The sequence below is a fragment of the Canis lupus genome, chromosome 11 (assembly GCF_048164855.1).
Source record: "Canis lupus baileyi chromosome 11, mCanLup2.hap1, whole genome shotgun sequence".
NCBI lineage: Eukaryota > Metazoa > Chordata > Mammalia > Carnivora > Canidae > Canis > Canis lupus.
In genome coordinates, this window is record NC_132848.1 from 2,323,185 (window position 1) to 2,350,892 (window position 27,708).

At 50.0% G+C, this 27,708-nt stretch overlaps 2 protein-coding genes across 22 annotated transcripts in view; one reads left to right on the forward strand and one right to left on the reverse strand.

The window, feature by feature from the left end:
• Positions 1-1,625: 1,625 nt before the first annotated feature.
• Positions 1,626-24,130, forward strand: DGKA (diacylglycerol kinase alpha). Of its 11 annotated transcripts, none has more exons than XM_072842773.1 (25): positions 1,626-1,729; positions 1,839-1,957; positions 7,612-7,756; positions 8,171-8,244; positions 8,576-8,708; positions 8,960-9,034; positions 9,489-9,538; positions 9,902-9,976; positions 10,162-10,281; positions 10,392-10,506; positions 11,814-11,902; positions 12,031-12,150; positions 12,347-12,445; positions 12,653-12,736; positions 12,953-13,026; positions 13,187-13,261; positions 13,669-13,754; positions 13,846-13,935; positions 21,514-21,674; positions 21,920-21,984; positions 22,225-22,315; positions 22,833-23,031; positions 23,133-23,253; positions 23,450-23,510; positions 23,784-24,130. In XM_072842773.1, the coding sequence occupies exons 3-25, from the start codon at positions 7,693-7,695 to the stop codon at positions 23,865-23,867; spliced, it is 2,205 nt and encodes a 734-aa protein (XP_072698874.1). In that variant the 5' UTR covers positions 1,626-1,729; positions 1,839-1,957; positions 7,612-7,692; the 3' UTR covers positions 23,868-24,130. The 11 variants fall into 11 exon arrangements, with proteins under 11 accessions (XP_072698874.1, XP_072698871.1, XP_072698870.1 ...); XM_072842770.1 differs by having other exon boundaries at positions 1,715-1,729; positions 1,810-1,957; XM_072842772.1 differs by lacking the exons at positions 1,626-1,729; positions 1,839-1,957 and adding exons at positions 2,624-2,725; positions 6,491-6,538.
• Positions 24,131-24,208: 78 nt separating this feature from the next.
• PMEL (premelanosome protein) overlaps positions 24,209-27,708 on the reverse strand; it is a 34,837-nt gene continuing 31,337 nt past the window's right edge. For all 11 annotated transcript variants that reach the window (XM_072842764.1, XM_072842760.1, XM_072842757.1 and 8 more), the window contains 6 exons: positions 26,758-27,462; positions 25,907-26,023; positions 25,596-25,680; positions 25,281-25,486; positions 25,101-25,188; positions 24,209-24,462 (listed from right to left, as the gene is read on the reverse strand). In XM_072842764.1, the coding sequence (XP_072698865.1) occupies positions 24,318-24,462; positions 25,101-25,188; positions 25,281-25,486; positions 25,596-25,680; positions 25,907-26,023; positions 26,758-27,462 (1,346 nt within the window). In that variant the 3' untranslated portion in view covers positions 24,209-24,317. The remainder of the gene's footprint in view (positions 24,463-25,100; positions 25,189-25,280; positions 25,487-25,595; positions 25,681-25,906; positions 26,024-26,757; positions 27,463-27,708) is intronic.

Genomic DNA, 27,708 nt, shown 5'->3' on the forward strand with positions numbered 1-27,708 from the left:
TAACTAGAGGGATGCATGGATCAATGGACCTTTCTGCAAGAGAGAATCCTAAAGTCACCAACCCTAGGCCCCTCCTTGTGCCCCCAAACATCTTGCCTCAGCTCGGGGGTTGACAGGAAGTGAAACTCAATTGTGCTATTATGTGCCCAGCAGACCTGCCTGGGTCCCAACCCTGGGCCCCGGATGTGACCCCCCTACCCCCACCATACACACACCCTGAGAAGGAAGAGGAGAAAGAAGAGGCTGGGGAGAACAAGGCTGTTGTTTTTTCCTTTCCCTTTGTTCACTGCGGTTTCTTTCTTTCTGATTTTTATGATGTGGTTGATTAAAGAAATGAGCACCTGGAACAGTAGACATTATACACCTCCTCCTTAGATGTTTCTTGGCCTTTCTTCCCCTCCCACCCCCACCAATAACTGAGGAAGTTTGATGGAGCACAGATCCTAAAGAAGACACAAAGAACCCTAGAGTATGACTGATTTCATCCTATTCCTTATTAGAGAGATCACCCCATGCCCCAATTTGAAGTCTCAAAAAAAAAAAAAAAAAAAAAGGCTCAATAGGAGCAATTTAACTTCAAGTAGAGACATATCCAAGGATGATGGAGTGTAAAACACAAGTCATATGTAGGGGGGTATCACTGCTAGTGTTATTTGCAAGCAAAGCTGAGTGCCTTTAGGCTTATATGATTCCCAGATTTCTAGATCAGAGGTCCAGGGGCAGAAAACTGGAAGACTGTAGGGAATTTGTTCTTTCTTATATGTTTAGGATGGCTTGGAGTAGGGAAGCTTTACACACACACACACACACACACACATGCACACACACACCAAGCCACTCTTTGATACAATTCTTAAGCTAGGCTATATCTTTGGTGTCCTACAGAACTAAACACAGGACCTGATGCATAATGGGCCTTCAAAAGTGCTTCTGATTCCTTATGACTAAAGAGATCATATAGGAAGGGGAGATGGGGGTTCTGACTGGGTCAGTGGGTAGAGCATGCAACTCCATCTCAGTGCTGTGAGTTCAAACCCCATGCTGGGTATGGCTGTTACTTCAAAAAAAAAAATTTTTTTTTTAAAGGAAGGGGAGATAAAGGATGGGGAGTAGCAGGGCCCTTGTCTTTTGAAGACTGGGAGACAGGAGCAGAGTGACAGACCTTCCCCAACCCCTGCCTCCCTCAGATCTCCAGCTCAGGTGCAACAGTACTCCCAAACCCTATTACTCAGCAGCTACATTTCCCATAAAAATGGAGGAGTTTTGGGATCCCTGGGTGGCGCAGCGGTTTGGCGCCTGCCTTTGGCCCGGGGCGCGATCCTGGAGACCCGGGATCGAGTCCCACATCGGGCTCCCGGTGCATGGAGCCTGCTTCTCCCTCTGCCTGTGTCTCTGCCTCTCTCTCTCTCTCTGTGACTATCATTAAAAAAAATAAAAAAATAAAAAAAATGGAGGAGTTTTTCCAACAAGCCTATATGGAAACAATCAAGAACTGCTTAGATCCCTCCGTTTCCACTAGAGGGCCTCATGTATTCATTCCTTCTCTCCAACCCCCACCAAAAGTATGTATATATTATGTGTGTGTGTATGTATATACACAACAGACACACGCCACACTGTATACCCTTCCAGTCAGAGCTCCCCCAACCCCCTCTCTTCAATCACCAGGTGTAAGAGGGAAGATTCCAGGAACTCAAGCCCTTGTTACTGTACCCTACTTCAATGAGGGGTAGGAGGGGGTTAGCCTGGGTTGGGGCGGGGCCAGGGAGCAGGATGCCTGGGTCCCCAGTTCCTACCAGTAAGTCCTAGGCCTCTATCTCCCTTGCACTCACTACCAGCCTCACCATCATCCATGCCGCCCCAAGAGCCTTAACTTCTGAACAGATTCCAGACAGGAGGAACTGAAAAGATCTTCTTTCACCCCTACTTTTGGCCAAGGACCTCCGAAGGCCAGCAGGTAAAGTGGGGGGGGGGGGTGTCAGGGCATGGAGAAAGAGTGGACACAGACCCAGTGCTCTCTGCACCTGAACCACCAAACCCAGAATTAAGGGAAGGCCCTGAGTCTTGAGAGAAGGAGGTAAACTTACATTGGGCAAAACAAGCCTGAGAGTCTGGGGTTTGGGTTTTAGGGAGGTGAGAAAGCTAAAGGCAAAGGGGGTCTCAAATGGTGCGAAGCAGTGCGGAGCCCGCGGGAGGAGGGGGGCCTTCGTATCCCAGGGTGTGGACTCTGGGACCCTAGGCTTTGCTGTGCGATGTTCGGAGGACGAATTCGGTCGATGGTGCACGGTAAGGGGTCGGGAGGGGAAGTCGGCGGCGGCAGCCGTTAGCAGAGGGCCGGACCCCGCCGTCTGCGCCCCCGGGAGCCGGGCGAGGGGCGAGGGGCGAGGCCGGGGGCGGCGGGCTGTCCCCGCGGAAGATGGGAAGCGCAGACGGGAGCCCGGGGGTCTGGGGGGCCCGGGCGGGCGGCGGGCGGCGGGCGGCGGGGGCTGGGGCGCGGGCTGGGGCGGGCTGGGGCGGGCTGGGGCGCGGCGGGCGGCGGGCGGCGGGGGCTGGGGCGCGGGCTGGGGCGGGCTGGGGCGGGCTGGGGCGCGGCGGGCGGGCGGGCGGGCCGGGGGCGGGCAGCTGTGTCGTCAGGCTCCGGGCGGCCTCGCGGCGACCGCGCCTGCCCGGCCGGGCCTGGGCTCCAGCGCCGCGCCCCGGCTCCCGCCGCGCCCTCCGCAGCAAGGTAGAGACCCCGCGGGCGCGGGGGAGGGGGGGCAGGGGCCGGGGGGGGGGGGCGGCCCGCCCGCGCGGAGGGAGGGGGAGCCCGGGCTCCTCGCGACCCGAGTCGAAGCGAAGTCGGTGCTGGAGCCTCCACAGCGCCGCTCGGGGGCAGAAGGGCTCTCGCTTGGCCTCCTGGCCCCCAACTGCCCCCTCCCCATCCTTCCCACACCTGTCACCGGGAAGTTTCTGAAACTACCTGGGGCTGAACCCCACTTTTCACCTTTAAATGGAGGAAATGGGCTCTCCTGCGGATGAAACGTGCATTTTACTGGGCATCTCCCCGGCCTCAGAACGTAAGAACCCACATCCCCAACCCTGCCAACCCCGTAACTTCCCCCTGTGCTACACACACCGACACACACGCCACCCCGGAGCCGGGCAACACGAACCACCTGCAGTGTTTGTGGAGGCTTAGCGAATTTTGAGATTTCAAGGAAAATGATTCCCTCTCCGGGGGCCCTGCCTAGTAGCAGGGATGAGCAAGAAGGAATAGATCCTCCCTCAGTCCTGGGCAAGAGAAGCAGGACGCAGGCCCTGGTGTGGCCAAGGGATTCAGCAGTCCAGGTAATCCAGCATGGGCTGGCCTCTTGGGTTTCTTGCGGGGTCAGCCTGAATGTTCTGGGGGCATAGCTGATTCTTGAATAATGGTGAATTTATAAGACTTGAAATGGGACTGATGGATGTTGAAGTGAAAAAGGAAACTTTAAATGTTTGCACTGGCCTTGGAAATCGTATTTATCTCTCGGTGACCAGCAATTTTAGTATTTACTGTTTAAAGTCAGATCTAGAAAACAGAGGCACTACGATTTAATGGGATAGACTAAGGACAGGATGTCTAGAGTCAGGATGTGACCCTGAGATTGTGGCTCTCTGGGCCTCAGTTTCCTCCTCTGTACAGTGTGAGAGTCGGTACTTCCCAGCTCTGAGGATGTTCTAGGATTCTCTGCCTCGAACTCAACTTCTTACTTTCTCACCTCAAATTGGTAGGGGCGGACAGGGAAGCCAGGGGAGGGAAAAGAAGTGTGAGTCACACATTGCTGGCAGGCAGCAGACCCCACCCTCCCAACCCTGGAATTCGCCTGGACTAGCCCAGGTTATAGCCTCAGGGCTGGGATGGAGGGAGGACAAAATTGGGCTTGTTCCAGTTCGTTAGAGTGCAGGATCCTATAGTTTATTGCCTTTCAGCAACAGGGTGAAAGGTGAGAAACTTTCAGTGCGTGAAAGAAGTCGAGAGGACAACTGAAAAGATACCAGGAGCCTTTATATCCAGGTTCCAGCCCAGAGGTGTCCTTGGACCCTAGCAGTCTAGTATCTAGCCACCTCCTCACCCTTCCGAAGGCAAAGTGCAATATCCTGATACTACATGTCTGCGCCTGAGATGACACACAGGGGGGAAGTGTACAACTGGACTTCACTGATGCTGGGAGTCCCTAGAATTGATGCCTTCCTGGGTCAAAGACATCATTTTTCCTAATCTCCAGATGTGTTTCTCTATGTACCATCTTTGTCTGACAACAATGATAATAACAGCTAACATTTATGAGTTCTTCCTCTGTGTCATACCTTTTGCTAAGTATACCGCACATGTTACCTTACGTAATCTCCATGGTGTGACTGATTTCTCTAAGAACCCATTTTACCGATGAGGAAACAGGTTCAGGAAGATGAAATAACCCACCCAAGAGCCTAATCCATGCCTGTCTCATTCAAAAGTCCATTCTCTTAACCTCTACTATAAATCACACGTAAGATCTGGGGGACTAGGAAGGGTCATTATTTTTTTTTAATATTTTATTTATTTATTCATGAGAGACAGAGAGAGAGAGGGAGAGACATAGGCAGAGGGAGAAGCAGGCTCCATGCAGGGAGCCCGATGTGGGATTCCATCCCGGGACTCCAGGATCACGCCCTGGGCCTAAGGCAGGTGCCAAACCGCTGAGCCACCCAGGGATCCCCGGAAGGGTCATTATGAAAAGAGAGGTGCGTCCTCTCTCATGTTCATTATCCTTCCTTTGCTCTCTCTTTGTCACTTTCTCTCTCAGATTTCATTTCCTAGAAACTTGGAGCCAGCTAAGAATCCCCAGGGGTAATCAGAGGCTAATTAAGCCATACGGGCCCAATTAGCCCTAAGACTATTATGTATTCATTAGATCAGTAGAAGTTGGATTATAATCATTGAAAAGAGCCAGAGAGGTGGAGTCCTTTCTCCAGAATAATCGGTGTCTCAGGATCCCCCTCTTAGTGTTCCCAGAGAGCCCCCAGAGCAGGAATGGTATACTACACAGACGTGGACAGCAGAGATGTCCCAAGGTCCCCTTGGTGCAAAGATGATTCTTGCACCATCAGAAAGGAAATTCCTGTAGGCCCTAACTGCCTCCTTGAGCCTTACCCAAAAAAATGCTAAGTGAGTGGGAAAGGGGCAGCAGAAGCCCCAGATGGAGTGCCACAATAAGTGCTTTTTGCAAAATTCATTCTTTTAACAAAAATCTACTTAGCACCTCCTCTATGTGTTCCAAATTATTTCATATTTCCCTGTCAGGATGGCTACTCCAGCATCCCATTTAACCGTATTTGGACTAATATTTTCCAACATATGGCTCCCTAACTTTGCACAAGGATTTGTACAAGCAATACGGAGTGCCCACAACATGCTGAGCACTGTTCTAGGTCGTGGGGATATGGTGGTGACCAATACTGAGAAGTGCCTGCCCTTGTGGAACTTACATTTTGGTGGGAGAAGACAAACAGTAAACAAAGCAAATAAATTAACAAGGTGATTTCCACTCCTGATAAGTTCTGTGAAGGAAATGAAGGAAGGTGCTACGCAAGAGACAGGGATTACTTTAGGAGGGAAAGGTCAGGGAAGGTCCCTTTTTTTAAAAAAAAAAAAAGATCTTATTTTTATTTACTTGACAGAGAGAGAGAGAAAGAGCACAAGAAGGCAGAGTGGTGGGCAGAGGGAGGGGGAAAAGCAGGTTCCCCCTGCGTAGGGAGCACCACGCGGGACAGGGCTCAGTCCCTAGGCCCGGGGATCACGACCTGAGCCAAAGACAGGTGTCCGGACCGCCGGGGCTCAGCTGTGGAGCATCTGCTTGCGGCTCAGGGCGTGATCCCGAGGTCCTGGGATCCCCGCGGGGAGCCTGCTTCTCCCTCTGCCTCTCTCTCATGAATAAATAAAATCTTTAAAATGAAGGGGAAAAGAAGGAAAGAGAGAGAGAAAAAAGAAAGGCAGATGCCTATAACCAACGGAGCCCCTCGGGCACCCCAGGGAAGGTGTCCTGAGGGAGCTGACGTTTCAGCTGAGCAAGTGGTCAGCTCCGCCGAGAGCGGGCAGGAGCGTTCCAGGCGGAGAGAATAGCGGGTGTCTGGGCCCTGAGCGGGGAAGAGCTCGGCCTGGGGGGCGGCAAGGAGGGCAGCGGGACGAGAAGGCGGGGCGGGGGGGAGTGGAACGGGGGGGCGACGAGACCGGCAGGGCCCGTCCCAAGGTTCTTGGGGTACAGCTTTGACTCCTCCACTTAGCACCTGCCTCGGGAGGTCCCACCCTCTGAGAACTCCCGTGTCCTCATGAGAAGAACGGCTCTGCCAGGAATTCCTTACCTCGTAAGATCGGTGGTTCTGCTTCAGTACAGCACCTGCCAGTCGCCCGTGGGCGCGGGCACTTGGCATACGTTATTGGACTCAGCCCTCACAGCTGTGGCACTTGGGCATCATTCCTCCCATTTTACAGATGTGCCCGGTCCCCCAGCGGTATCAGAGCTGAGCAAGCGAGCCAGATGTGAGCAGCTGTGGTTTTGCGGGCTCCTAGCGCTGCTGCGCGGTCTGCTAAGCGAGACTCGCCGCGCTGCCGCCGCTGCCGCGGGGTCCTGGGCTGCCCCCCGCCCCCGGCGCTGCCCCCCGCCCCCGGGCCCCGTGCTGCCCCCGCCCCCGGACCCGGTGCTGGCCCCCGCCCCCCGTGCTGCCCCCCGCCCCCGGACCCAGTGCTGCCCCCCGCCCCCGCCCCCGGTGCTGGCCCCGGCCCCCGGGCCCCGTGCTGGCCCCCGCCCCCCGTGCTGCCCCCCGCCCCCGGATCCGGTGTTGCCCCCGCCCCCGGACCCGGTGCTGCCCCCGCCCCCGCCCCCCGTGCTGCCCCCCGCCCCCGGACCTGGTGCTGCCCCCCGCCCCCGCCCCCGGTGCTGCCCCCCGCCCCCGGACCCCGGGCAGCTCCCCGCAGCTCGCTCGCCCCCCCACCGCGGCCTCCGGGGTCGCGCGCCTGGAGCTCGGAGGGGCGCGGGCGGGCGGGGCCGGAGGCGCCTGGGGTCGTTGAGGGCCGTGGGGGGCTCGGGTGGCGGCGGCGGGGCGCGGCGGGGGCCGGGCCAGGGCCACGCAGGATGGGATCGTGGCCGGGGAGGCGCGCCGGCGACACCGTGCGAACCGCCCGCAGGCCCGGGCCGTGGGATCCGGGATGGGAGAGAGCTCTCGGGAGGCCCCGACTGCGGAGCAGAGCGGGAGCGGGCCAGGGACACCCCCACAGAGACACGAAGAGACCGGTGGACCGCGGGGGGCCGGGGATGAATCAAGACAGGCTGGGGGAGAAACCAGGGGGCTGGAGAAGGATCCAGAAATGGAGGGGACAGAGCCACACATCTGTCAGAGAAGGGGACGTTATCTGCTTCTCAGAGAAGCAGAGACAGAGGACAGACTGGGTTAGGGAGGGACAGACCTAGGGAAGGGGTGCAGGGGGAAAGGAAGAGACCTGGGAGGGACTCAGAGGAGGGAAGAAGGGAGCAGGAGTGGAGGCTCGACGGAGGAGACGGAAGGAAAGCGCCGCCAGCGGCCCCTGCACCACACACCCTTCTCATCTCCTCCCAGGGCGCCCCTTGGAAGCCTAAGCGCAGGCGCGACAAGTACTGCCGAGCTGCCTTTGTGGTCCTCCTGAGGAAAGGGAGAAAGATGGCCAACGACAGGGGCCTGATAAGCCCCAGTGATTTCGCCCAGCTGCAGAAGTACATGGAATGTGAGTCTTCCTCTCGTCCTGAAGTTCTGCAGAAACCAGCGCACAGCCCCCTGCTCCTCACGCCCTCCCCTGACTTCCCCGTGGCCTTCAGCCAGTCCGCTCCTGAGGGAGGCCGCGCTGGGGAAGAGGCCAGAGGGACATGGGGCCTGGGCGCAGTGGCAGCTGCCGCCCACCTTCTCGGAACCTCCACTGCCTGCCCCAGGTCTCAGACACGACACTTAAGCAGAGGCACCACTCTGCAGCATCTGAAGCGTCGTTCTCGGGGGTTTCTCTTTGCATTTCTGGGTTTCTTCTTGGAATTTCTTTCCTCGGCTCACTCCAATCTGCCTTCCTGTCGGGTGTCTGAGCCGACTCTGGCGGAGGGCAGGGAGAGCCAAACCAGACTAACGCTCTTGCGCCCTCTTCACACCCTAGACTCCACCAGAAAGGTCAGCGATGTCCTGAAGCTCTTCGAGGAGGGCGAAATGTCAGAATATCTCCAAGGAGATGTGAGTGGTCTCTGGGCAACCTCTCCCTGACCAACTCCTCTCATCTTTGTTCGCTGCTCCACTGGGATTCCCAACTCCCAGGGATGATTCTGGGCCCCCCTTTTCTGTCCTCCCTCTGGATACCCCAGCGTCCATTGTTACCACAGCTGTTGCTATAGAACAAAGCAAGAGATTATAAGTGAAGACTCAGCCTTAAGAAGAAACCACAGTTTCTTGGGTCCGCCTTGGGTGCTTCTTCGCTCTGCACTCACTGTCTCAGTCCTACTTCTAGTTCCTCAGTCCCCGCTCCCGTCCTGCCTACTCCCTAGGGTAATGCTTGCTCTCATCATAGGCCATTGGGTACGAGGGATTCCAGCAATTTTTGAAAATCTACCTGGAAGCAGATAACATCCCCAATCACCTAAGCCTGGCATTGTTTCAATCCTTCAAGACGGGTCACTGCTTAGAAGACACTGTGATACGTGGTACGGTCAAGTAGGTGGGACTGGCTGGACTTCCGGAAGAAAAGTCAAAGTAGTATGGGTTTTGGGGGTGAGAGTTGAGTTGAGTCACGGGTTGGGGACAGAGCTGAGGAAGAGAGATGGAGGATGGCAATGCTGGTCTTGGAGCTGGAGGGAAGACAGTTAAAGGAAAGAGTTGGGACTGAGAAAAAGAGAGGAGCCAGGCAGGATGGAGAGAGCCCCAACCTCAGATCTGCTGTCCTTTCTGTAAGCAGATGTGGTGTGTCTCAGTGACGTCTCCTGCTACTTTTCCCTTTTGGAGGGTGGCCGCCCAGAAGACAAGTTAGAATGTGAGTGGCCATCCTGGACTGGGAGAGGGGAAGAAAGGAGATGGGAGAGGGGTATCTCCCAGCCTTCCTTCCCTCCTTTTTTCAGGCTTCCTAAAGGCTGACAGGGCCAGACAAAGGTGGGGCCAGAGAATGGGCCCATTTCCTCCGTTCCCCTAGACTCTTTATGCCTAATGCCATTCACCTTGGTCACCCCAGGTCCCACATCCTGTACATTTTCATGTGGGTGGCCTGGGTTCTTCTGAGGTTGTGGGGTTGTCTCCCCTATTATATTCACCAAGGGTGTAATCCAGGCCTGTTTCACTGCCCCTTTTGTCTCCCTTCTCAGTCCCAGCATCAGGCTCTGGACTCTTCATCTAAAAGATCTCTTCCATCCTTTTTTTCCCTCTGTATTCTGTTATGAAATTTTGGGGTATCCCTCACAAACTGACCCTGGCCCCCCTAAAACACCCCACAGTCACCTTCAAGCTGTACGACACGGACAGAAATGGGATCCTGGACAGCTCAGTGAGTTGGGGGACCTGTATGCCGGCCAAGGGAGTATGTGTCCATTTGTCTGTGCCCCCCTGTCCCAACTCTTCCAGGATTTTAAGAAACAGAGGAAGCTAGAGGGAAAAGTCAAGTCCTCCAGGACTACATTTGGGAGTGGGTCCCCAGCTCTTGCCTCCTAAAGGAGGAGGCTAGAGACATGAATCGGAGGCTGCCTTGCAAACATACCAACGCACAGAGACACTCATTTACTTGGCAGAAACACCTGAGAATGAGAGGTGGCTCTTGGGGTGGACCCCAGGAACCCTGATTTCTAGAGAAGAGTTTGTATGGTGGTAGTGAGGTGGGATGTGGCTGTGGCTCTTACCTCTTGGCCCCCAGGAAGTGGACAGAATTATCATACAGATGATGCGAGTGGCTGAGTACCTGGATTGGGATGTGTCTGAACTGAGGCCGGTAAGGCAGTTTTTCCCTCCTGCCCCTCCCTGTGCCCTCTCGGGGTGAGTCCTGAATCTACCCAGCCCCACCTCTGACAGGCAGCCTGGTTTCCTTGGCCTGGGCTGGAAGTCGCTAGGGGGCAGAGGTGTCAGATCTGAGGGGCCACTCATACTAAAAGTCCCGTCCATTCATTCCCTGCTCAGATTCTTCAGGAGATGATGAAAGAAATTGACTATGACGGCAGCGGCTCTGTCTCCCTCGCTGAGTGGCTCCGGGCTGGGGCCACCACCGTGCCACTGCTAGTGCTGCTGGGTCTGGAGATGGTAAGTAGGAGAGGCTTGTGAAGATCAGTAAGAGCTGCCTTGGGTTGTGTCGGCCAGAGGCGGGCACTCTAAGGGCTTGACCCTCCCTAGCATCTGCTGTGTCCTCCCAGACTCTGAAGGACAATGGGCAGCACATGTGGAGACCCAAGAGGTTCCCCCGACCGGTCTACTGCAACCTGTGCGAGTCGAGCATTGGGCTTGGCAAACAGGGGCTGAGCTGCAACCGTGAGTGAGGGGGCCCCAGAGTTGGGGGCAGAGGGGCAGGCCAGCTATCTGCAGGGGTGGTGCTCTGACCTTAAGAGAGATCTGGGTTTGAACCCTGGGCTCTGCATTGACTAGTTACGTGGGAGAGCCATGCAACTTTCTCTTCCTTTTTTTCCCCCAAAGATTTGTATTTATTTATTTGAGAGAGAGAATGGCAATGAGCGGGGAAAGAGGGAGAAGCGGACTCCCCACTCCCCAATGAGTGTGAAGCCTGATGTGGGACTCGATTCCAGGATCTGGGATCATGACCTGAACTGAAGGCAGGTGCTCAACCGACTGAGCCAGCCAGCCAGGCACCCTCACTTTCTTTAGTTCTTTTTTTTTTTTTTTTTTTTTTTTACTTTCTTTAGTTCTTGAAGTATAGTTGACACATGATGTTACATGAGTTTCAGGTGTACAACATAGCCACGTAACGTCTTTAAGCCTCAATTTATTATTTTTTTAAGGATTTTATTTATTCATGAAAGACACAGAGAGGCAGAGACACAGGCAGAGGGAGAAGCAGGCCCCACGCAGGGAGCCCGACATGGGACTTGATCCCAGGTCTCCAGGATCACGTCCTGGGCTGCAGGCGGCACTAAACTGCTGCACCACCGGAGCTGCCCCCTAAGCCTCAATTTAAAATGAGGTTTTCTCAACTAAAAATGAGGTCATTGTGAGCATTAAATAGGATGTGAGACGAGTACTTCACATGGTGCATGTACCTGCTATTAAGTCTGCAATAAAAATTAGCTGCTGATTTTAAATAATTTTAAAAGTAAATAATAATTTTTAAAATTATTAGGCCTCCTTTACATCTACCAACTGAGCTCCTGGCATATAGCAGGAGTGGGCGTCGGCATGTGGTAGCAATTGCTCTTTTATGGGGAAGAGTGACCAAAGGGCACAGGTCTTTTTTTTTTTTTTAATTTTTATTTATTTATGATAGTCGCAGAGAGAGAGAGAGAGAGAGAGAGAGAGGCAGAGACACAGGCAGAGGGAGAAGCAGGCTCCATGCACCCGGAGCCTGATGTGGGATTCGATCCCGGGTCTCCAGGATCGCGCCCTGGGCCAAAGGCAGGCGCCAAACCGCTGCACCACCCAGGGATCCCCAAAGGGCACAGGTCTTAGAAGTGAGCCCCCACCTCAAAATTTAATTTTCTACCACACTCTCGCAGCAAGGGCTTGGAGGTCTTGTTTCAGTGAATGATCCCATCTTCTACTCAGGTGAGAAGGAAATAGAGGGAAGGGCTGCAACTAAGGCTCTGATCCTCTTCCTTCTCGCACAGTCTGTAAGTACGTCGTTCATGACCAGTGTGCCATGAAGGCTTTGCCTTGTGAAGTCAGCACCTATGCCAAGTCTCGGAAGGACATTGGTGTGAGTGATCCCATGCCCACCCCAATACCACCCGCAACCTGGCCCTAGCCCTTGGCCTGTTGCTGTCCTCAGCATTCCCCTAGTCCCTGCCCAGACCCTCTCAGACATTGGCTGCCTTTCTCCCCAAGATCCAGTCACATGTGTGGGTGAGAGGAGGCTGTGTGTCTGGCCGTTGTGACCGGTGTCAGAAGAAGATCCGCATTTACCACAGTCTAGTTGGACTGCATTGTGTGTGGTGCCACCTAGAGGTCAGTTGGGAGCTCTCCTCCAGCCGCGGTGGGGCCCCTCCCTTAAACTGCTCTCTGCCCTGCTCTCCCTGACTGCATCTCCCTCAGAGCCACAGTTGCCCTTGCTCCCAAGGGCTCTCTTTCCAGTAGTAGACCCTCAACTCGAGAGGTGATGGGGTTCCCTCCATGATGTCTGCGTGCCCATCTTGTCTTTCAGATTCATGATGACTGCCTGCAAGCCATGGGTCATGAGTGTGACTGTGGGCTGCTCCGGGATCACATCCTGCCTCCATCTTCCATTTATCCCAGTGTCCTGGTGAGACCCTTGGGCAGTGGCTAGGAGGGGACAGGAGGAGTGCCTGATTGAAACATGCACACACACGCGCGCGCGCGTGCACACACACACACCCCATGCCATTTATAGCAGAGAGCCTATACTTTTAGGATTCAAGTCAGACGCTCATCTGTTCAGGGATTCATATATAATCCAGTTTTCCTTGCCTTTGCCTTCCTCCCTTTCTAGGCCTCTGGACAGGAGCGTAAAATTAGCAAAACAAGCCAGAAGACCTTGGATGACTTAAATTTGAGCACCTTTGAGGCTCTGCGGGTACATGTAGGGGGTGGGTTTTTCTTGGTTGGAGCCCTCATAGGTGGGGATGAAGTGGGAAACATGGGGAATGGCGCTTGTTCTCTGAAAGCCCCACTGTGGTAGGGAGGGGGAAGGCATCTTGAGGGAAGGCCAGCCTTCTGCCACTGTCTCCAAGGCCCATCTCAACTCTGACAAAATCCTGTTTTGCTTACCCTTGTTTTTTCCCAAATGCAGATTGATCCTGTACCTAATACCCACCCACTTCTGGTCTTCGTCAACCCTAAGAGTGGCGGGAAGCAGGGGGAGAGGTGAGAAGAGATACACTGGGTCTTCTAAGATGGAGAAAAAGGAATAATAGAGGTTGGGAATCTGTGTGTATGGAGGGGACATACCTTGAGGAGGACATCAAGAGGGTGGAATACAGACTCTCCATCCCCTACCATAAACTTTCCTCTTTCCCTCATACAGGGTGCTTTGGAAATTCCAGTATCTACTAAATCCTCGACAGGTATTCAACCTCCTAAAGGATGGTCCTGAGCCAGGGTGAGTATAGGTTAGGGGCTGTATCTGTATGAGTCTGCCTGTGTATGTTAGGGGAGGGCAGAGAAGAGTACCTGTTGGGAGGGCAGGGCTAGGGGACCCCAGGAAAGCAGAATTCAGAATGCTGCTTTTACGAGAGTGTCACTGGGTAGCCCCTACCCCTGAGTCTTCTGGTTCATCTTTGTTCTGATCTCAAAACATGAGGATACCAGTTTCTCCCTAACTACTCAGGAGTGGCTATAACTTTCCCCATTGTATTTTTTTTTCTCTGATCTGAACAGAAACAAGTCTTTTGACAGAGGGATAGGGGGTCATAAGGAATGAGAGATAAGAAGTCATGTGCCTGTCCCAGAGTTGGTAGACTCAATCCTATAGTCCTTCCTCATCTTCTCTCTCTCCTTTTCTCTCAGGCTCAGATTCTTTAGGGATGTTCCTGGTTGCCGGATTTTGGTGTGTGGTGGAGATGGCACAGTAGGCTGGATTCTAGAGACCATAGGTCAGTACGGGGAGAGGCTCTAGGAAGGGCACTGGGGGATTGGCCTTCTAGAGCTGACTCCCTCCATCCATCTCCTGACCTGCCTCCTTAGACAAAGCCAACTTGCCTGTTGTGCCTCCCGTTGCTGTGTTGCCCCTGGGCACTGGAAATGATCTGGCTCGTTGCCTGAGATGGGGAGGAGGTAAGTGGTTAGAAATTATTTTTCTGGGAGATAGGGGGAGTTGGGTAGAAAGGGAAAGGCACATAGAAAGGCATTGTTATGGAAAGAGGATTGGGGAAGAAGGGAGGCACAGATGGGTGATTACCAAAGTGGATTGTCCCCAAGGAAGAAAGCTTTGAAAGAATCAAGGACCACAGTCTGAACCTAGAAGGGTCAAAGGTGACAGTCCTCTTCCCCATATACCTAAAAACATCCTTCTATTTCTCCCCAACCAATGCAGAGAGCTCAGAGAATCAAGGAATATGGAGGACAGTGTGGGAATAAGAAAGGTTGTACAAGAACTAAGCCAGATGTTAAGTGATACAGCTGGCAGGGAGCTTGGCCATGATTCATTCAATCACTCAGCCAATCAATCAGGGGTCACCATTTCATTCATAATCATTTCTTCCCAAGTCAATTGCAACAGTCTCTTAAATAAACTCTGATTTCTAGACTTTCTAGTCTCCCTTCAAACAGAAAGAGTTCAGGGGTTGGTATTGGTAAATAAAGAGGTCAGGGTGGGACAGGTTGAGTTTGAGGTGTCTTCATTTGAGGCTGTTGGACTCAGAGTCCAGCCCTGAGATCTTGCAGAAGTTATGGAATACAGGTCTGCTAGGAGAGTGACAGGCATTCTAGGTAGAAGAAGTTGTGTGAGGCCAGAGGAGCCACCAAAAGCCTAGTAGTACATGCATGAGGGAAAGTGTGTGTCCTTCATTATGACTGGCACATGCAGTGCAAGGTGGGGAAGGGGGAGAGGAAGGACTGAGTCATACCAGGGCCAGATCGTGAATGCCGTGCTGAGGACTTTTTGACTTTATCCTGCCAGAGATTGAAAGCGGACAGCCCACAGAAATTATTTGTATTGTTTTGCATTGTTTGCCTTGCAGTGTTTAAAGTTTTTTAAACCTTGCTTATTTCTAAGAAGTGGGTCATATATTCTTCAGTTTACCACTATCTTCTCAGCTCCCTGCTATTCACTCATTCACTTCACCTTTCCAGCCACCGAGGCATTTGAATGTGCAAATCTGGAAGCATAGGGAACTCTTGAACTCATGAAAAATGTAACTCAATGAGAAAAATAGGGAGATGTATATATAAGTTATATTCTCTATATATAATACAAATTGTTGTATAAGATATTATTCTTGGATATAAACATATCTGCATATTTTAATCTAAATATTACATATATACATATCTGACCAATTTTTTTTGCTAGTTTTTTTTTGTTTGTTTGTTTGTTTGTTTTTGTTTTTAGATTTCTTTATTTGAGAGAAAGTGTGTGAGTGGGCATATGTGAGCAGGGGGAGGGACAGAGGGAGAGGAAGAGAGAGAGGGAGAGAAGCAGGCTCCCTGATGAGCACAGAGCCCTTTGTGGGTACAAGACCTTGAGATTATGGCCTAAGCCAAAATCAAGAGTTGGACGCTTAACTGACTGAGTCACCCAGGTGCCCCCGGTCAGTTTTTAAATCTTCAACATCTAACTTTGTGTTTACTTCAAATATTAGACACTTTGAAATCATGTATTTTGGGTGTTCACTGCATGTTCTGCAAATGATATTCTCATAGCAGTTTCTGCCAATTCAACATAAATCACAAAATAATGATATAAATACAACACTAATGAAAATTTGTGTTGATATTGGAAAAAAAATCATAAGATTTGAAGAAGAGATGAAAGGAGTACCACAGTGGGAGCTCTGTGTAGGATGGATTGGAGGAAGGAGACAGGATAAGAAACTACCTGTATTGGAATAGTCTGGTCAAAACATGCTGAACACAAACACAAAGGCAACAGCAGTGCAGTTTATGAGGTAGAAACCACAATACTTGGTAACTAACGAGTTGTGGAGGAGGAGGTAAAGACAAGTGTGGGACATTTTCTATTTTGTGGGGTGAGCATTTGGGATGCCATTTAAGATAGAGAATATAGGGGGATTCCTGGGTGGCTCAGCGGTTTAGTGCCTGCCTTTGGCCCAGAGCGTGATCCTGGAGTCCCGGGATCGAGTTCCGTGTTGGGCTTCTGGCGTGGAGCCTGCTTCTCTCTCTGCCTGTGTCTCTGCCTCTCTCTCTCTCTCTCTCTCTCTGTGCCTATCATAAATAAATAAATAAATAAATAAATAAATAAATAAATAAATAAATCTTTAAGAAAAAAAGATAGAGAATATAGGACGAGGACCAGTTTAAGGAAGATGAATTCCATTTTGGACATACTAAGTTGAGGTGTCAGTGGAGCACCCAGATGGAAATGTGTACTGAATAGTGACAAATAGGTATTAGAAAGATACATGTTGGGCAGCCCTGGTGGCGCAGCGGTTTAGCGCCGCCTGCAGCCTAGGGTGTGATCCTGGACACCCGGGATCAAGTCCCATGTCGGGTCGGGTTCCCTGCATGGAGACTGCTTCTCCCTCTGCCTGTGTCTCTGCCTCTTTCTCTCTCTCTGTGTCTCTCATGAATAAATAAATAAAATCTTTTAAAAAAATAAAAAAATAAAAGAAAGATACATGTTTGAGAGTCATCTGCTCCTAGGAAGTAATTGACATCCTGAGAGTAGATGCTTACCCAGGGAAAGGATGCAACATCCTAGTAAAACACCCTATTTAACAGTTGAGCAGAGGAAAATCCATTATTAAAGAAGTCTTGGGGGTGCCTGGGTGGTTGAGTTGGTTAAGCGTCTGCCTTCAGCTCGGGTCATGATCCTGGGGTCCTGGGATTGAGCCTTGAGTCAGGCTCCTTGCTTAGCGGAGCCTTCTCCCTCTCCCTCTGCCTGCTGCTTCCCCTCCTTGTGCTCTCTCTCTGTCAAATAAATAAATAAAATCTTTTTAAAAGTAATAAATAAAAAAGTCTTTGTTCACGTACTACTGTTACTATAACGAATCACCATAAATAGTGGCTTAAAACAACACAATTTTTTTAAAAGATTTTATTTATTTATTCATGAGAGACGCAGAGAGAGAGAGGCACAGACACAGGCAAAGGGAGAGGGAGAAGCAGGCTCCATTCCATGTAAGCCTGATGCGGGACTGGATCCCCGGTCTCCAGAACCACACCCTGGGCTGAAGGCGGCGCTAAACTGCTGAGCCACCTGGGTTGCCCAAAACAACACAAATTTATCATCTTACAGTTCTGGAGGTCAGAAGTCCAAAATAGGTCTCACTGCACTAGAATCAAGGTGTTAGCAGCCTTTTTCTAGAGGCTCTAGGAGAGAATTCTTTGCTTTGCCTTTTCCAGTTTCTAGAAGCTGCCTGCATTCCTGGTCTCATGGTTCCACTTCCAACCAGCCATTGCTGGTTACCACTCCAACCACTGTCACATCGCCTTCCATGACTTATTTCTTGCCTTTCTCTTTCACTTATAAGGATTCCTGTGATTATACTGGGCCTGCCCAGATAATCCAGGATAATCTCCTCATTTAAAAAATCCTTAATTTAGGGGCAGCTGGTTGGCTCAGTCAGTAGAGAACGTGACTCTTGATCTCCAAGTCATGAGTTCAAGCCCCATGTTGGGTGTAGAGCTTACTTTAAAAAAAAAAAGAAGAATCCTTAATTTAATCACATTAGCAAAGTCCCTTTGCCATATAAGGCAACATATTCACAGACTCTGGAGATAAGAATGTGGACATCTTTGGGGCGCCTGGCTGGCTCAGTCCGTAGAGCATACAACTCTGGATATTGAGGTTGTAGTTTTTAGCCCCACGTCAAATGTAACAATTTCTTAAGAATAAAATCTTAAGAAAAAAAGATGGGTGGCTCAGTTGGTTGAGCGTCCAACTCAAGTTTTTGGCTCAGGTCATGATCTCTAGATGGGAAGATCTCAGGTCCAGCTTCCAGCTCAGCAGGGAGTCTGTTTTCCCTCTCCCTCCGCCCCTCCCCTGCCCCACTCATGCTCAAGTGCTGTCTCTCTCAAATAAATAAATCCTAAGGGGGAAAAAAAGGACTGCAGACATCTTTGAAGGGCAATAATTTGCCTCCCACAGACACCAAGAAGGAACAGTCAGAGAGGGTTCTCTGTATCTTAGAGAATAGTATTTTAGAGGCCAAATGAGGAGTTTCATGAGTTAAAATGAGACTAAAGATATACTGTTGGTTTTGGCAGGAATTATTGGCCATCTTTGCCAGAAGAGTTTCAGCAGGGTGGCATGGTGAAAGGCAAATTACAGTGGGTTGAACCATTAGTGGAATGTGAGGAAGTGGAGACTTCTTTTTTTAATCATTTTTTTTCCTGATTACAAAAATAAAACATGCTTGTGGTAAAAAATATTCAAACATTTCAAATATACATGCCAAAAAGTTTCCCTGTAATCTATTCCAAAAAGTTTTGGAATCTATTCCTCCATATTTTCTTTCTAGGCACATACTAATATGTTCCTAAACAATGAGATCACTATTGATGCTTTTCTTTATGTTAACTAAACAGTTCATTTTGGTTATCATTATTTTTTGATGTAGTCAGATTTACCTCACTCTTTTTGTTTATTACTTAGTAGCATTCCATTGTGTGAATATGCCATAATTTACTTAACTAGTGCCCTATTGGTAGACATTTGGGTAGTGGTCAGTTTTTTATTACAAACTGTGTTGCAGTGAAACACCTTGCACGTTTATTTCCGCACTCACACAGATGTGAGAATTTCTCTAGGAGATATTTATAGAATTGCTGGTTCAAAGAGTATGAATATTTTCTATTTAACTAGTTATTTCCTTTTTAAAAGTTACACAAATAAAAAATAAATAAAAGTTACACGAATAATGTATCAGTACCTGTTCACTGTAAAAAACTTTACAAAGTAAAACGTGTAAGTGTTCACATATAGGTCTCCTCCTATGCCCCACCGCATTCCACACCCCTCCCCAGAGATAACCACTGTGTCTTATTTGCATTCATTTTCCTGTTTTTATACACACACACACACATAACTTTTAACAAACGTAAATAGGAACATACTACAAAAATTGTTCTAGGACGTCTTTTTTCATTGAATAATATGTCTTGGAGATCTCTCCATGTTAGTACATAGAGATTACATTCTGTATGCAATAGCTATATATAATTTCTTGGCATAGATTTGTCATAATTTATATAACACTTTCCCTGTTGACAGGCATTTAGATTGTTTCCAGTTTTTTGTTGTTTTAGAGTGTACCTCAGCAAACATCCTTGTACACACATCTCTGTTCACATGTGTGTCTGTGTCTATAAGAGAAATTCCTTAAAGTGGAATTGCTGTATCAAAATATTTGTTTTGATAAAATTTGATAATATTGTGATAAAAATTGCCAAATTGTCTTCCAAAAGTGAAATACCAAATTATGCTCCAACTAACAGTACATGAAAGTGCTGGTTTATTCATAATCTCATCAACACTTGGTTTTCTCAATCACTCTATACTTTGTCAATATAATAGGCAACAAAAAGGTAACTAATTGTTTTAATTTACAATTCTTTTAATTGTTAGTAATACTAAGCATCTTTTTCTTTTTTAAATATTTTTATTTATTTATTCATGAGAGACAGAGAGACAGAGAGAGGCAGAGACATAGGCAGAGGGAGAAGCAAGCTCCATGCAGGGAGCCTGATGTGGGACTGGATCCCAGGACTCCAGGCTCACGCCCTGGGCTGAAGGCAGGCGCCAAACCGCTGAGCCACCCAGGGATCCTCATCTTTTTCTTTTTTAAAGATTTTATTTATTTGAGAGAGAGAGAGCACAAGCAGGGGGAGGGCCAGAGGGAGAGGGAGAAGCAGACTCCCCACTGAGCAGGGAGCCCGCCAGTGAGGTGCTCCATCCCGGACCTGGGATCATGACCTGAGCCTAAGGCAGATGCTTAACCTACAGAGCAACCCAGGCGTTCCAGTACTGAGCATCTTTATCTGCATATTGGTCATTTGCATTTCTTCTTCTATGATCGGCTTATTTGTGTTATTTACCCATTTTTTATTGATTTTTTTAGATTTAGTAATTTATAAGCATTTTTTAAATGTTGAGGAAGTTAGTCTGTTATATGTGCTGCAGATATTTTTTCCTAGTTTGTATTTTTTAAGGTGTATGTTTATTTATTTAACCATACAGAAGTTTTAAATTTTAAAGATTGATTTATTTATTTGAGAGAGAAAGAGCAAGGGGATGGGCAACAGGAGAGAAAGAGAGAGAGAGAATCCCAAGCAGACTCCCCACTGAGCATGGAGCCTGATGTGGGGCTCGACTTTACAACCCTGAGATCATGACCCTAGCCAAAACCAAGCATCATGGGGCTCCTGGGTGGCTCAGTTGGCTAAGTGTCTGCCTTTGGGCTCAGGTCATGATCCCAGTGTCCTGAAATCCAGCCCCACATTGGACTCCCTGCTCAGCGAGGAGCCTGCTTCTTCCTCTTCCACTCCCCCTGCTTGTGCTCTCTATCAAATAAAGTTTTTTAAAAAACAAACAAACAAAACCAAGTGTTGGACACTCAACTGACTGAGGCACCCAGGTGCCCCAGGAAGTTTTAATTTTTAATACAATTGTATTTATCAGTCTTCTCCTTTTTTGGCTCCCAGTTTTGTATTATGCTCTAGAAAGGCCTTTTCCACACAAAGATTTAAAAAAACGTGTACTCACTCATGTTTTCTGCTAGTACAAATTCTATTGCACTTTCTTACATTTAAATTCTGCGACCCATCTTGAATTTATTTTGGTATAAGGAATGACTTCTACATAAAGCACCCTTTATTGAGTAATCTGTCTTTTTCCCATGTCTTTGAAATGCCATCATATACTAAATTCCCAAAAATACTTGAGGCTATTTGTGGGCACTCTATTCTTTACTACTGAACTTTTTATTCTATTCACTGTGCCAGTATCACAGTTTTGACACCACTGCTTCATACTGTGTTCTCTCTAGTAGAATAGGGAAAGGAAGTGTGTGGGAGAGAGGGAATCCTTAGTCCTCACTCATCTTTTTCAGCACTTTGCATTTTCCTGGCTGTTTCCTCTAATCTTTCAGATGGACTTTGGTGTTATTGTTAGATGTCTACACACATTGGAAACTTTCGCTAAGACAGTGTGGAGAAAAGGGTCAGCAGGGACTGACCTTAAGATTGGTCCATAGGAGGGCACCTGGCTGACTCAATCAGTAGAGCCTGCCACTCTTGGTCTCAGGATCCTGAGTTTGAGCCCCACAGTGGGCGTAGAGCTTACATTTAAAGAAAGAGAGAGGAAGCCTGGGTCGCTCAGTGGTTGAGCATCTGCCTTTGGTTCAGGTCATGATCCCGAGGTCCTGGGATTGAGTCCCTGTGGGGAGCCTACTTCTCCCTCTGCCTGTGTCTCTGTGTGTCTCTCTCTGTGTCTTCCATGAATGAATGAATGAATGAATAAATAAATAAATCTTTAAAAATAAATAACAATAAAAAAAGAGAGAGAGATTGGTCCATGGGAGCTATGACCAAGCACCCTGCCCTTTCACCGGCTAGGGCTAGAAAGGTCTTCAGAAGCAGGGCAGAGGATCTCTGGAAATTTGTGGGGCCAGGAGAAGAGGGCCCTTTGAGATCCATGGCTTAGTTCTAACCTGTCTTCTTCCCCATCCTTAGGATATGAGGGACAGAATTTGGGGAAGATCCTCAAGGATTTAGAGATGAGTAAGGTGGTACATATGGATCGATGGTCCGTGGAGGTGATACCTCAACAAACTGAAGAAAAGAGTGACCCAGTCCCCTTTCAAATCATCAATAACTACTTTTCCATCGGTGTGGTCAGTGAAGTGGGTGTGTGAGGGCTAGGGAGGAAGTACGGGTCAACCAGGGAGAAGCTAGAGCTGGTTAGGAAGAAAAGAGAGAGATTAAAGGAGCTGTGACACAGAGAAATGGGGAGTGGGATACAGTGGAGTGAGTTTCAAGAAAAGAACATGGGACACATTGTTGCCAAATGGGGGAGTTAAAGAGTATTCCACGCTGAGAAGGAGGCAGTCCTCTGATCTTAGTGCCCTGAATTCCCCAGGATGCCTCTATTGCTCACCGATTCCATATCATGCGAGAGAAATATCCTGAGAAGTTCAACAGCAGGTGAGGTAAAGGGGGGTGGGTGTGGACACACTCAGTGGCAGGGACCAGATTGTGGCCAAGTTTGACTCAGAGCACTTAGGCTGTGGCACCTCTAAGAAGCCCCTCCCTCAACCAAAGCCATCCTCTTCCTTAAAGGACTTGAGTAGGAGGCCAATGTCCTTCCCTGTCACTTAGTTCTTCTCTGCCAGCACTGTATAACTTGTCCCCTGTCTCTTTGGGTCTTACATGGGGCTTACACAGAATGAAGAACAAGCTCTGGTACTTCGAATTCGCCACTTCTGAATCTATCTTCTCAACATGCAAAAAACTGGAGGAGTCTTTGACAGTTGAGGTGGGTGTGATGAGACCCAACCGTACATGCTTTTTAGTTTCTTATACCTTAGTTTCTTCCTCCACAGGTGCCCTCAGGAACGTCCCCTATTCTTGAACCTATACTTTGACCTCCCACCTCTCCAATTCCAATTTCCCGAGTTCTCAATACACTGGTCCCTATTTCCCTTCATCCTTTGCAAATCCCCAACTCCTGGCCTTCCCAGTCTGTCATCTGCTGGATGCAGGGGTTGCATCCACAATTATGCCAGTAGGTGAGGATTTGTGCTCTCCTCTTCTCAGATCTGTGGGAAACCACTGGATCTGAGCAACCTGTCCCTAGAAGGCATCATCTGCTGGATGCAGGGGTTGCATCCACAATTATGCCAGTAGGTGAGGATTTGTGCTCTCCTCTTCTCAGATCTGTGGGAAACCACTGGATCTGAGCAACCTGTCCCTAGAGGGCATCATCTGCTGGATGGAGGGGTTGCATCCACAATTATGCCAGTAGGTGAGGATTTGTGCTCTCCTCTTCTCAGATCTGTGGGAAACCACTGGATCTGAGCAACCTGTCCCTAGAAGGCATTGCGGTGCTGAACATCCCTAGCATGCATGGTGGTTCCAACCTCTGGGGTGATACCAAGAAACCTCATGGAGATATCCATGGGATCAACCAGGCCTTAGGCCCTGCAGCTAAAGTCATCACTGACCCAGACATCCTGAAAACCTGTGTACCAGGTGAGTGGCCTTGGGAGCTGAGTGGGCAGGATGAGGGGAAGGTGTGGCTCCCTTTGGAGGCACCCTGCTCCTGCAAAACATATCTTATTTCCCACCCCCAGACCTGACTGACAAACGGCTGGAAGTAGTTGGGCTGGAGGGTGCAATTGAGATGGGCCAGATATATACCAAGCTCAAGAATGCTGGACGTCGGCTGGCCAAGTGCTCTGAAATCACCTTCCAGTAAGGAAAACTCTGGCCAGGGGCTCTGAGAAAAGGAGTAGGACCAGGAGAGCAGAAGGGTCATGGGGATGGTAGGGAGGAGCTTTACTAGGAGATCTTCCTCAGTAACAAAGGCTCTCAAAACCAAGCTAAGAAACAGAGTTTTGGTATTCAGTTGGTAAAGAAATCTCCACCAATCTGCTCTGGCCTCCCACAGCACCACAAAAACCCTCCCCATGCAAATTGATGGAGAACCCTGGATGCAGTCGCCCTGTACAGTGAGTATCGCCTGTGCCTGCCCAAAACTGAACCCTCAGGCTTCATGGATCCTAAGCCTCCACTCCACAGCTACTTTACTTCATCTCAATGTCTAAAATTCCCCTGTGCACCATTCCTCCCAAATCATGATTTCTTAGCCCCTGGCCTTCCTGACATGGCCTCTCTAGGACCCTGGCAACTCACCCTAACGCCACAGATTTTTCCCCAAATCTCTATTGCTCCAGCCTCAAGGGTCCAGGTCCTGCCTCTGAACATGCCCCCTTCCCTTCCAGATCAAGATCACCCACAAGAACCAGATGCCCATGCTTGTGGGCCCACCCCCTCGCTCCTCCAATTTCTTTGGCTTCTTATGCTGAGGGGGACACTTCAGCCTCCAAGCCAGCCTTGAACCCACCTCATCATCCCTGGACTCTCCTCCTAGGCTCTGTACATTGCTGCCACACCTCCTGCCAGCTCAGGGGAGTGTTCCTTCACCCTCACAGTATTTATTATCCTGTACCACCTCCACTATTCTCCATGCACATGTGTGTGCACGCGTGCACGTGCGCACACACACCCACATGCCACTAACACATACATTGAAAGTGCCTCATCTGAATAAAATAACTTTTTCCCCTCACTGGGGTATCTGTTAAGTAAATGTACACTTCCTTAAATGACATAGATTCTCCCAGGAGCAAGAAAAAACAAAGAAGCACCAGGTTCTGAGTATTTATTTCAGGTAATGGTAGTCTCCAAGGGAAGTCTGGAGAAAAGATAGGCATTGCTGTCCACCCTCGGCAAATCACAGCATCACATGAGAGTCCTCAGACCTGCTGCTGCCCATTGAGGAGGGGTCTGTTCTCACCAATGGGGCAAGAGCGGAAGACCTGGGGCAGGCGTAGCCAGTGGGTGCTACCACGTGGTAGCTGGGGAAGGGGGAGAGCTGAGCCCTGCTTCAGAAGTCTTCGCCTAACATTGGGAGAATAAAGGAGAAACTGATTAGCAATGGACAAGGAAAGCCTATCTATGGTTCTCCAAAAAGGAGGGCCTGGGTTTACATGACCTTGATTCTAGCTCCCTCCCCTCTTCACCAACAAGGTTCATCTTATCTTATTTTTATGGTAATCTCTGTCTATTCCCCTCTCACCCTACAAGCGTCCCTGCCCCTCTTACCCTACAAGCGTCCCTGCTTTGAGGACCTTGGCACCCCAGGCCTGAGGATCTGACCTTCTCACAGGTAGAGGACTCAGTTCACCCCCAGTTTCTTCCGCTCTTGATATTATTCATAACAACAGTCTTTGGTATCATCATTTATTGCACTCTTGCTTCACAACTGGATGCTTTACCCACATTATCTCTAATCCTGACAAATAGCCCCATAGAGCAGATAATCGTTTTCCTACTTAGCAGAGGCTTAGAGATGTTAAGCTACTTTCCCAAGGTCCCCCCAGCAAGACTGCAGCCCGGGTCTGTTTAACTTCTAAGTCTGAGATCTTTCCTGGACACTGTGCTTCTTCAAAAGAAGTGGCGGTTCCTTCTCCTCGTAAGGAAGAATGAGCAGTGGCAAGAGGGATAAGGAGGTGCAAGCCAGATGGTGGCACCCTCACCTATATATCAGAGATACCAGCACCATAGCCAGCAACACCAGCAAGATGCCCATGAACAGGGGAGCCTGTCCAACGCCTGCTTCTTGACCTGTGAGCAGAATCTTCAGTCAGTGTCTGCTCCCCGCCAGATAGCCTCCTCCTGTTGCCCCTCTGCATCCCAGCTCTTGTCCAAGTACCTACCAGGCATTACAAGCTGAGTGCTGACCATTGCCAGACTGTTAGCATCAGCCAAAGACACATTGAGGCAGTAGGTCCCTGAGCCACCCTTCAGCACTTGGTGCAAAACCAGCTGGCAGGCTGGGCTGGGCGGCACAGGCTGACATAGCCTCTGGGCAGGGGGCTGGCACCCTGGTGATGAGATGTCCATGCAGGCTTCCTTGGGCAGTCTGCAAGAGGTGTCAGCTTAGGTCAGGGCAATGGGAAAGAAGACCAGGCACCAGAGAGCAGTGCGACAATCAACCCCGGAGTTCTCAGGACAATCAATGGGACACTCACCCGCCTTGGCAAGACACAGTCAGCTCAAATGCATCCCCTTCACTGGATGGCACAGCCTGCAGGATCTCAGCATTCTCAATACCCCCTGCAGAGTTGCAAGATTTTAAGTCTGGGATTCCTCTACCAGGCCTCTCTAAAGGTCCACAGGAAAACCGTAAGGCTGCTTCCCCAATCCTATCCTTGCCGTCAAAATAAAAACCCTGGGATTTGGGCATTCTTGTCCAGGTGAGTAACTCTTGCCAAGGTATGCTTTCACTGGCCAACCTGACACACACCTCCCTCCACCAGCCCCCAAAGCACTCAAGACTCACGGACAATGTCCAGGGTGAGAGAAAAGGAGCCATATCGATACAGAACACAATCCAGGGGGGTTTCTCGCTTTGCCAGGATTAAGGTAGCTGTGCCATCCAGCAGGGCGCTCTGGGAACCTGGCAGGAGAGGATTGAAGAGGCAGTCAAGAGACCGACTCACCTGGAAGTAGAGGCCACACAGGCATTTTTCCAGGTAGAGCCAGAGCTATTGGATCCAGGCTTGGAATCAGACAAGACCTGGAAAACCTCATTTTATAGGTTAGGAAACTAAAGCTCAGAAGGAAGAGTGAGCACCCCAGAATCACACAGTTAGGGGTAGAGTTGGAAATCCCAAATGTCTAGCACACCCCACACTGTGCTAGGTCCTGAGCTAGACAGACACAAGTTAACTCATCCATGCACCACCATGTCATTCCTACCTTTTCACTGTTCCTACCGCAATTTCAGGTTAACCTGCTTTGGGATAGGAATCCAGGCTGGGGGCGGGGGGGAATGCTGCTAGAATCTGAGGATATTATGCATTTATACTTGCATAGAAAATGAGATACAAATATTATATAAATGACCACAGTCTGTTCCCTGGCCTTTTCCTTAGGAACAGCTCTCCTCAGGGACAGAAGCAACAAGCTCTCTCTCTATGGCCTAGGGGAAGACCCTGGTTTCCTGAACTCCGGATCTATTCCATGTTATTAAGAGGGACTTGGGGGCTTAAAACTAGTGGGAGCTCAGATGGGACTCCATTGCCAAGCAAAGGATTGGGGAACATTTTGGGCCTGGGTAAGTCTTTTAGCTCTTTAGAATAGTGACCAATGTCCCACCTCAATGAACCTCATCCACACTGGCCCTCTTACCTGTAATACCTTCTGTAGGCACGAACAGATTGGTATCTGGACCCTTGGTCTCAGGCGTGGGTCCCTCTCCAGCTGTGGGCTCCACTGACTCTTTAGTCGTTACCTGCTCGCCTGTGGTTCCAGAGGGCTCTGCGGTTGACCCTTCAGGTGTTGTACCTGTGGTCTCTGCAAGTGTGGTACTTATGACCTCTGAGGTTGGCACCTGCTCAGGTGTAGTACCTATGCCCTCTGTAGTTGGCATCTGTGCAAGCGTAGTGCCTGTGACCTCCGTGGTCGTCATCTGCACTGCTGTTGCTCCCGAGGGCTCTGCAGTTGGCACCTGACCAGGTGTAGTACTTATGACTTCTGCAGTAGGCACTCGCCCAGCTGTGGTGCCAGGGATCTCTGCAGTTGGCGCATGCCCATCTGTGGTGACTGGAACTGGGGAGGAGCCACAGGAAGTGAGAGGAATGGCAGCCTGCAGGACCACCTGGGCAGTGATTGGGCCAGACTCTAGGTAAGTGTGAGTGACCACAAGTGCCCGAGAGATCAGGGTCCCGGTATGGTCTCCAAAGTCCCAGGTGTAGGAGAGGTCAGCCCCAGACAAATAGCCGCTGGGGTCATGGAGCCGGAGGGCAAAGGTCAGAGGATGATTTCTCAGGAAATGCTTGTTCCCTCCATCCAAGGCCTGCAGCTGAGACACACTCACGGAGAAGGGCACCTGGTCTGGAATTGGAGCCAGAAAAGATGAGAACCAGGCCTGGGCCACAGCTTCTTTCACAGGCACACCCTCCAACTCAAGCTGACTGGCTCTTCCCTGACTCCAGCCCCACATTTCTCTGCCCAGGTCTTCCTGGCTCTGCCCCTTTAAGGTTACACACCAGTTCCCCTTTCCCCCTTCCTCTCTCCCCTTTCCAGTCAGGCCAAGCCTCCCCATCTCTTACTGCCCTGCACCTGGCTTTGCCCCTTCCC

Coding starts and splice junctions, on each gene's coding strand:
- DGKA (XM_072842765.1), top strand. CDS start 3,202: ATGATTCCCTCTCCGGGGGCCCTGCCTAGTAGCAGGGATGAGCAAGAA. Junction 8,709..8,959: donor AGAAGACACTGTGATACGTG/GTACGGTCAAGT, acceptor TTCTGTAAGCAG/ATGTGGTGTGTCTCAGTGAC. Junction 12,151..12,346: donor GTGTGTGGTGCCACCTAGAG/GTCAGTTGGGAG, acceptor CTTGTCTTTCAG/ATTCATGATGACTGCCTGCA.